Here is a 9,913-nt window from a genome sequence, read left to right as displayed (position 1 = left end):
AAAAATGGGACGTGTATAGTACCTGAAAAATACGTATGTGTATTATTTGGACATTTTATCAAATAATTTGTTGAAAAGTTCGGCAACTATTTTTAATTAATTAAATAATTAAAAATTTTAATCAAAAATATTAATTTATATTCATTTTTGTTCAATAATATGTGTAAAATATGACTGCCGACTAACCAGATAGGCAAAACCCTAAAGGTTGTTTTTTTTTTTTTTCCGGGTGCGATTTCAAGTTCTTCTGGGATGGCCTCCGACTGCTCTGACGTCTTGAGGTCTGTTGCTGGACGGGTTTTGACGGCTATTGCTTGTGGGGTTCCGCCGAAGGAGGTGCTGCTGGGCACTTGTTGGCTGGTTTTGGCTCGGCTAGTGCGAGGTAGAGGCTTGTGCAAACAGGGCAGGCGATCGATCCTTGATGAAGGTTTTTAGTTGGTGGCGCTACAGATCCGACTAGGTGGCTTTGTGCGGGTCAAAGACCTGGATTGGGGATTGGTTTTTCCGTGCTGGTGTGGGCCATGGCGGTTTGGTTTCACGAAGGTTTGGGCCGTGGTTGTGGCGGCAGGGATCGAGGCGGCGCTGATCGTGGCTGAATGCGGTGGACAGAGCTCTGCCTCACGGTTTCGTACGACGGGGAGGGGACAAGCAGGTGGACTGGACCTTGACCTTGCTGATGGGCTTGTGTGGACTTCCTTTGGTGGATGCCCTAGTTGGGCTTTGAGTGTGTTGGTTGCTAGGCTGCTAGTTGGGCTGGATTTGGTCTAGGCCCTCTTTTAATTTAGTCTTTTTGATTAAAATAATTCCCTCCTTTGTTAGGGACCTATGTTTCTAGTTTTTTAGTGAGCGTCATCGAGTCTAGTTTACTCCGCCTATATATTATGTAGTAGTTAATAGCTTATAGGCTTCCTTTCGGAGCATGGAACCGTCAAATGATTGGACCTAATCTATGTATCATTGTGCTACTACCACAAACTTTTTATCTACCCCTTGATGGTAGAGGGAGGATATGTAATGACCCTTTCTGGCTTTAGATGAATGATAGTCGCCCTATTTGGGTTTGTTAAAAAAAAAAAATAATAATAATAATAATAATATGTGTAAAATATGGAAAAAAAAAATGTAAAAATCGTGTACAGTACGTGTATAATATTTTTGGCTTCAAAAGTAAGAGAAATTTAACGAGTTATTTTCAAAAATACTAAGTATAGAAGTATTTTTGAAAAAAATACAAGTACGTATTTTATTTGCATATAATACGAAAAATTACTAACTAGACAAAGAAGATTACAAATAGACTTACGGGTTAATTAGAAATAATACTAAGAATCGTATGATGATACGTACTATGAATATGATACTGTCTATCGTAATCGTATTGTTCAAAAGGCTTGATCTAGTAAAACCTACGTGTTTTTTTTTTTACGGCTACGAAGTTGTAGACTTACTATCAGTTTATATCCAAGATTGGTGTTTGACACAAAATAAAAAATTGAAACATTGGTATATTAACGGCAGAATATTTTTGGGTTGAAACCGATCGAGTTACCAATTGAGCCAATTATAAAGAAGAAGAATAATATTGGTAGGATCTAACCTTTATGGAAAGCCCGGATACCCAAAGTACGTGCCAGGTGTAAGGCCTCAATTCAAGCTGAATTTTTAAGCGGGACTTTGATCCGACGGCGCGAAACCTTGCGTTGATCAACCGTCACAGTAGCGTTGAACCAAAGTCGAACCCTGCAAGGCCGGTCCCTATAAATACCCCCAAAAGCCCTAACCTCCTCCTCCTCCTCCTCTCAATTCAAAAACCTCTCTCGCCCAAATCTCCGATTATTCTACCACATCTCCAAATCGCGATCACGCTATGGTAACCATCTCGATCTTCTCTTCTCCCTTCGTTTGGTTTTCCTCTTGATCTTACATTCTCTGCTGATCTCATCGTTGTTGTAATTGTTACGTAGGCTCTTCCGAATCAGCCGACTGTGGATTACCCTAGCTTCAAGCTCGTCATCGTCGGCGACGGCGGAACCGGTACGTTTTATAGCATCGCCGTGGTGGTTTTGCTTCGGATCTGCGATTTGTTTTTGAATCCCTAACATTGAGAGTTTTTGATTTTGTGCAGGGAAGACTACTTTTGTGAAGCGCCATCTGACTGGAGAGTTCGAGAAGAAATACGAACGTAAGGAATTTGATGATCAATCTTCAATATGTGTGTATGACGAATTTGTGAATTGTGGATTAATGTGTGCGTGTTGTTTGTGAATTACAGCGACGATCGGTGTCGAAGTTCATCCCTTGGATTTCCACACCAACTTTGGGAAGATCAGATTCTACTGCTGGGACACGGCTGGTCAGGAGAAGTTCGGTGGACTCAGAGACGGATACTAGTATGCGTCCCCGCCCTTTTATCCTACAACTATCAATTTTGATTTGCTTTACTCTTGTTTTGCCTTCTTATTTGTAGTATTGTGTGTTATTTTGTGCTTGGAAGCTTATGATGTGAATTCATCTGGTTGTGCATAAACGATTGTATTTTTCTTTGATTTGTTTTCTCTTTTTGGTTTTTGACCAATACTTCTAAGAATTCTGTCTAGTCAAATTCATGATATTATAGTTTTCGGTTGTAACTTGCTAACTTGTATTCAGAAAAATTGAATTTTTGTATCCATTGGTTGTGTAACACTCTCATCTGTGCGTCTATTTCCATGTTATCAAATTGATATATATATATTTCTTTTTTCTTCCTTTTCATGTGTTCCAAGATTCCCATAGTCTGTTGTTTTCCAAAACATATCTTTGAATACAAGTTACAATTGAGAGATTTCTGTGCTCCTGGTGCGGGTGTGGTAACAGTATTCTGACTTTGTATCTTTTCTTTTCCAGTATTCATGGACAGTGTGCCATTATCATGTTTGATGTGACTGCTCGTTTGACATACAAGAATGTCCCGACATGGCACCGTGACCTATGCAGGTTTGTGTTGGGTTTTATTCTATATTTCTACTGATATACGTCAGTCCCTATTTATTCTTAATTGGCTTTCTTTGTTGCTTCCAGGGTATGCGAGAACATTCCAATTGTTTTGTGTGGAAACAAGGTGGATGTAAAGAATAGGCAGGTGAAAGCAAAGCAGGTCACCTTTCATAGGAAGAAAAATCTCCAGTACTATGAAATCTCTGCCAAGAGCAATTACAACTTTGAGAAACCTTTCTTGTACCTTGCCAGAAAGCTTGCAGGGTAATTTCTATAAGCCTTTTAATTCAGTACATTTACCACTCTTCACTTTTGGTTTATATTATCCTCTGTTGGCTCTGTTAACTTTGTTATGCAAAGTTGTGAAATTTTGATGGTCTTCGTTGTTCTCTCTACAGAAATATGGAAGTGGTCTTTGTTGAATCACCTGCTCTTGCTCCTCCAGAGGTTCATATTGATTTGGCTGAACAGACAAAGTAAGTGATAGACCGACCTACTCCAATCACTTTGAACTCATAATGAGCAGTTTGTAGCATGCACGTACACCTGTTTGAAACCCCACTGATTTGCTTGTTTGTTCTACTTTTTCTTCTGAGTTGTTAATGTATCTTATTACCGTGTCATTTCAGGCTTGAAGAGGAATTGGAAAGGGTTAAACACCAACCACTTCCTGATGATGATGATGATCTGTTCGAGTAGCGTGCTTGATGCTGGCTTCAAGCCTTCAACTGTGAAAAAAATTTACGTCCTTCTCTGATTTTCCTTCTTAAAGAATAGGGTTTTAGGTAGTTTTGAGAAAGCCTTTTGTTAATCGGGGGATATTCTGGTGTTTACCTGTTGAATTGAATGAAAATTCTGCGGTGTTAACGGCTTCATTTTGTGCTCCGCCTGTTTGCCTTTGTTTTTGGCCACTCTAGTACGAATGCAATTGAAAAGGGAAATTTTATACCTTAGCGCCTTGGATCTTCTTTTCAAACAGAATCCTATATATGTAACGATCCCATTGCAAATAGCCAAATATACCTCAGATGTGTTCATGGTTCAATCTTTCGTAGGCAAAGGTGTTCCAGTATTTTTTTAAGCAAAGCGTCTAAAATCACAAGAATACAGATCAGACGCAGAATGATTGCACAACTCATGATCATAAATATATTTAAGCAAAACATGTAAGATATTTATTTACTTTTCTAGGTTTTTTACTTTTGCCGCCGATGGTTCTATTGGGGGAGGTAGTTTTGGATTTCTTGATTTTGCCTTTTGCCGACCATGTCGTTCTAGGTGTTCCACTAACAACTTTCACAAGCTTCAGTATAGATGACTGGCACTTTACAGGGTCAATATTGACAATTTTGCAAGGCTATGAACGTTGAATGGAGTGCCAGTCAATATTGACTCCATTCAACGTTCATAGCCTTGCAAAATTTCAGAGGTTTTATTCCATTCGATACAGGCTATGAACGTTGAATGGAGATTAATGCTGAAACAAAAGGCGCATGGCAAAGTATGTACCATCCAGTTCTATTAATAACAAACACTGAAGTACCAAACATAAAATTCAGTCGATGACATCATGCATGTTCATTGAAAATTAACATGTATTATTTACTGTTAACACCGAGACAATAATACAGTATTAACGGATGGAATCCCGGCCTTCTTCAAAACAAGGAACAAAATGAAACCTTCCTCATTCTCTTATGTAGCATGAATTTGCCTCAGTTTGTATTATTGTTTGCTCGCAGTTGTCCAGTTTCGCTTCCACATCTTGTCTCTGCTTGAGTTTAGCTAACATTGAGATAGTAAATACGTCACACTAGAAATTTAAGGGGGCATTTCCCCCCTTTACTTCTGCCACTGCATTTCCTTTGGCCAGAAAGTGAGAGGAATTGGTTTCTGAAAAAACATCCACACAGGAAAGGACCAGAAAGTATCCAATGTGGTAAAAGATGGAATAACAAAATCCGGAATCATATACAAAATATTTGACCAGAAATCGTGCACTATTGGTCATGGTTAAAAACATAGAGATGAAGCAACTGAAATTTAAATTTATGCATAAAGGCAATCATCATGTTCCAAAATTTACAGCAGCAGCCTGATTAATGAGCCTCAAACAATAGAACATTAGAACTAATTACATTTTTTTGAAACTCAGAGAGATAAAAGTACTCAAACAGCACACAATTCATCAAAGATCCTCACTCCATTCAAGTCTCAATGCTTGCAATCTAGACCAATACACTTTCAAGATCAGTCAAAAAATAATTATGTAACTCATAACCTCACATGTTCAAATCCGTCATAGAAAAATTAGCAATCATGACACCTCAGAAAATAGAAGATGCTTCACAGAATTTACATGGCAGCAGAGACTTATATGTATCCCTCCCAAGTCCCAACTATCCCACCTCCTCCCATGTATTTGGGGGCAATATTCTTTAATACTTGATACTGCCGCACAAATTAGTTGCTAACAACCTCTCTGAACCTCCTTCTTCAGTTCAATGCATATGCCAAAAATCCAATGGGATGCAGAGCATGTGTATGTACAAAACCAATCCCTCCCAGGTTGAACAAATGCTATATACCATCATTTTGTTAACATAACTGAGATTGGAGCATAAAATTCAAAGAATTTGTATGTTACCTTGAATCAGGTATATTCATGCAGTTGAACCAAAGGCTTGGTTGAATTGAATTGATCATCATTTTTCAGAGCTGCAAGGTTAGCAATCTCTCCTCCACTTCCTTTAGCAACACCATTGTTGGCCAACGGAGGGATTCTTCTTCATATAGAACTGTTAGCCTTCCCCAGTTTAACAAAATGCAAACAACTTTTTTTTCAAAAAATTCCAAAATAATTCCATAAAAACGTCAAAGTATAATAACCACAGTCCCATCTGCTTCAACTATCCTGCTTTCCTTATACATGATCTACTTGAAAATTGCTTTAATAATTCACCCAAATCATGATGCACTTCTAAACCTCATAGTTCAACAATGAGTCTTGGAAATTTGAAAGATGCTTTGATAAGACCCTTTTAAGGCCCAACTCCCTTACAGAGACAAAAGCTCTAGTTATGTAACACAAGACTCTAGTTGTACAACGCAATATTCAATGCAAACATAAAGATTTGTCTCCATAACTTCCAAAATAGCTTCAAACTCCAAAACCACCCCACCGAATAAAAATATAAAAACTTAATTTGACATTCCAATTTAAAGATGCATGAAAATTGATAAATATATTTTCTGAGCAAAACAATGCAATGGTAATAGATAAGAGATATATCACTAAAAAAAATATCAGATAACTGCATGAAGTTTGTCTTGGAACCTTTTCAAAGTTCTCTTCTGCTTAGGTACAAGATGTGTCCACAGTCCCAGCAGACCCACATCAAAGAACCAGAGAAAATAACTCGAGCACCTTCTGGCGATAGATTTTGCCATAAATGAAGGAAATTGGAAAATAGATAGTGCCATTGTAATGGAATACCCCAGCACCATCTCTAGACCTTTGGAAGCAAGGCAACCAGCCTCCAACCTTGGCCCTGAAAATGCAGGGAATTATCAATAAGATTTGTGAAATGGTACCAAGTATGAATCCACATCATAACAAGGAAACCAAGCTATTATAACAAAACTACAGAGACGTTTATCAAGCAAAAGAGGCAGAGAGAGAAGAAATTGAAAACAGGAGCTAGAGAAGCACATTGCCAATAAGCGAAAAGATAAAACATCTAAAAAAATGCACTTCTTGTTTCATGTGTTATGCAGTATAGAAAACTAGCTTCCAATACTTGTTGACATCATTTCACTCATCCAATCATGCATGAAAGAACAGAAATGTGGTGCTTATGGATTAGCCAAAACCATATGGCAACAAGTGTTCATCCGGTCATCACATAATACAGAGCCTTGATAAATATAATTGGGCCCCAAGAGCATGAATCATCCAAATGTGCAAAAGATAATCTAGTTCTTCCACAACAAAAGAACCACAGACCACAAGGTCCAAAGAAAATAAATGGTAAAACAGCTGAAAAGAAAGCACCATGATGAAGATGAAAATCACAAACTTTACAATTTAGATCACAGCAGATCGCAACAACAAAACTGAACAAGACCTCTGTTTCTTACAATGCACAACAGCTAAAGATAAATGATTAATAGCAGCTAAAAAAAACAAAGAATGATAGTGAACCTGGAAATATCCACTCCTCTTAAAGCTAAGTTACATAGTTCCCAAATTACAAATTTTCCATGTTTCAATCAATACAGATTGGACAACTAAGCTGTAACGAATCATTCTATGCTTTACAGAATAGAAAAGGCAGAAAAGCCAAATATTGAATATCCTAAAGATGAAAAGTTATCTAACATAAAGTTTTGTTCCAGCAGAAATTAAGTTCCTTACTTCCATCAAATGTTCATCATTCGTAATGTGTAAAGACATACGGAGTGTTGTCAATAAATCTTCTTGTTCCCAACTTAAGGACCCCGAAGCATGCATTACCATCAGAGTTTGGCGGTAAGCATGCAACTCTAACCTATGGATTGTTGCAGCAATATCATGTTTTAGAGGAAGGGAAACATTTTCTTGTAGATCTGCACCACTAGAAAAAGAGTCTGCATCGCTACAAAGGGTATCTGCTTCTTCACTATTACCTGCTAAATCATAACCAGATGTCTTACTTGAATTGTTACCATTAACACTACAACTACCAACAGATTCGATAGAGCATGAATCACTATCACAACCACTAACTTCTGAGCTTCTTTCAAAACATGAACTAGCACCATTCAAATTTCTGTTCTCCTTTTCAAAATATCGAGTTGTAGGATAAAGAAAGGAAGAGTGCATGTATTTTTCACCCAGCTTTTCTCTCGGGTAAGCAACAACATCTACCTTTTTGAGCAGTGAAGATGGGGACCTAGAAAAAACTTGTTGGTGCTCACACTCTTTCTCCATAGCTCTCATCTTCCGGGGATATGCTTCAGTGTACGGACAAGCTCTCTTTAATGATGTAGATGAGACAATATAGGATTCCTGACAACTGCTGTTTTCTAGAGAAGGTGAATATTCATTTCTGGATGGCAGCTTTATTCTTAAATTTACCTTTCCAATCACAATCCATTTGTCATCTTTCAACAATTGACGCACCCTGATCCTAGATTTGTGCATTCTAAACTCCTCGGATGATCCAAGTAGCCTAGCCAGGTAATAGTTTTCATCAAAAACCTTCACTACCTTTGCCATCTTCCAGAAACCGAAATCAAAGACCTCAACAACATCGCCAACCCCCCAACTATCTGCACTTTGAACTGGCGGAGGGCAAGGCCTAATAGCCTTTCTTGGGACTCTCTCCACTATTGCCTCACCTTCCACGTTAGGAGACCAATCATATCTAACACCGTAAGTGTGGCCATTGCCTGAGACGATCACACCGCACTGCCATGCTCCTGAAGGCACCTCCTTTTGGCTTAGCACTTCCACTTTGTCCCCCTTCTTGAATCTCATAATGACTATGTAAGATCGTAAAAACCTGTAACAACAAAGAATTCAAATCTAATGAGAAACACAGTCCAGAAAAACCAATAATCAGTAGATACATGTCTCAAAATCTAGATATAACTAAACAAGAACAAAAGAAAGGGCTCTATCCACAGCAACTTGTAGATAAAACTATCAAATGCGAAGACCGGACACAAATATATACCAAATTAACCTCTAATCCAATAGAAAAAACAAAAACTCAATCTAAACCATAAGAGTGTCAGACTGAACCAAACTAAGCAAAAAAGCCCCAAATTTCAGTTCAAGATTACAAGTGGATTTCTCGATCATGCAAATCGAAACTCGTTCAAAACAATGATCCATTCGTATTCAATTTCACATTAAAGCAAACAAACAAAGCAATAACAACGGAAATCTGAAACCCTAGAAATCGAAATTGGGGGTATATTTGACTGACCTGCCTTGCGATGCTACGGAATTCGATCTCTGTAATAAGAATTTCGATCGAGATCTGTTGTGATTCTGCTTCAATTAGAGATTCGGAGTCTCTGAGATTGAGAATTGCCAACTTCAAATTGGGAGGAAATTTAGAAAGTTAGGGCTTTGGTAGTTTTTATGAAAAAAATAAATTAGTTTTTATGAATTTATATGTTGGTCATTTTATTTTTCCCTTTTTGCATATGCGCTGCGCTGCTGGTATTAACTCTCAAGATTATCTCAGCCTGAAAAGCAGGGCTTTTTTGGCAACTTATTATTCTAGGAGATTGTTTTTCTCTCAAGAAAATGTTTTTTTTTGTTGTCTTTTTCAAATAAGAGTTTTGATTTTTCTTCTTTGTAAGAGTTGATGGAAGTGCATAACTTGCTTCTCAAGTGCGCCCAATAGTTTTGATGTAAATGCAATCAGCACTTGAAGCACAAGTTAAATAGCTATATTATGCATTATTTTATTGTTTTTGGGGTTAATAGGTACCAAAAGACCTCAAGCAAAAAAAGTTATATCATGATAGTGACGGTCGCAATCTTTTTTATAATATAAATAAGTTTTTTACAAAAATAAACCTTAAAAATTGTGGGTAGTTTCTTTTATTCCAAAAATAATAACGCTTATGTAATGACAATTAAGACATAATGAAATAGTCAAACCAGAGAGGATGTTAATGGATCTTTGCCAACGCATTTGTTGATGAATTAGCTTTATGAAACGCATGAATTTAGTGAACTTTATTTATATTTAGCAACACACCCATTTATCTCTCTCTCTCTCTTTTTAATTCTCTCTACTCCAGTGACCCCTTTTAATTTGGGTATAAATAGTCTTAGCCAGGAATACATTTCCCCAACAAAGTTTTGACCAATACTCGTTTTGACTTGCTTGTGAATCACTATCAACAATCAAAGATTAACCCCAACAAATTTCCT

At 37.5% G+C, this 9,913-nt stretch overlaps 2 protein-coding genes across 6 annotated transcripts; one reads left to right on the top strand and one right to left on the bottom strand.

Annotated features, from left to right (window-relative positions):
• The first annotated feature begins 1,728 nt into the window (after positions 1-1,728).
• On the top strand, positions 1,729-3,929 carry LOC112174763 (GTP-binding nuclear protein Ran-1). The gene is made up of 8 exons (XM_024312554.2): positions 1,729-1,870; positions 1,965-2,034; positions 2,126-2,182; positions 2,273-2,390; positions 2,887-2,976; positions 3,061-3,240; positions 3,375-3,452; positions 3,606-3,929. The coding sequence occupies exons 1-8, from the start codon at positions 1,868-1,870 to the stop codon at positions 3,673-3,675; spliced, it is 666 nt and encodes a 221-aa protein (XP_024168322.1). The 5' UTR covers positions 1,729-1,867; the 3' UTR covers positions 3,676-3,929.
• A 563-nt stretch (positions 3,930-4,492) lies between these two features.
• On the bottom strand, positions 4,493-9,167 carry LOC112171995. 5 transcript variants are annotated; one of them, XR_005801713.1, is made up of 4 exons: positions 8,952-9,166; positions 7,394-8,522; positions 5,624-6,527; positions 4,493-4,869 (listed from the first exon to the last, which is right to left on the bottom strand). XR_005801713.1 is itself a non-coding variant. In XM_040508790.1 (3 exons), exons 2-3 carry the CDS (start codon positions 8,495-8,497, stop codon positions 6,486-6,488), a joined length of 1,146 nt encoding a protein of 381 aa, XP_040364724.1. In that variant the 5' UTR covers positions 8,498-8,522; positions 8,952-9,166; the 3' UTR covers positions 4,493-6,485. The 5 variants fall into 5 exon arrangements, 4 of the variants coding, with proteins under 4 accessions (XP_040364724.1, XP_040364725.1, XP_040364723.1 ...); XM_040508790.1 differs by having other exon boundaries at positions 4,493-6,527; XM_040508791.1 differs by having other exon boundaries at positions 4,493-6,527; positions 7,886-8,522; positions 8,952-9,162.
• Positions 9,168-9,913: the final 746 nt, after the last annotated feature.

This window comes from Rosa chinensis, chromosome 6 (genome assembly GCF_002994745.2).
Source record: "Rosa chinensis cultivar Old Blush chromosome 6, RchiOBHm-V2, whole genome shotgun sequence".
Lineage (NCBI taxonomy): Eukaryota > Viridiplantae > Streptophyta > Magnoliopsida > Rosales > Rosaceae > Rosa > Rosa chinensis.
Note: the sequence above shows the minus strand (reverse complement) of the source record. Positions and strands in the feature narration are given on the sequence as shown.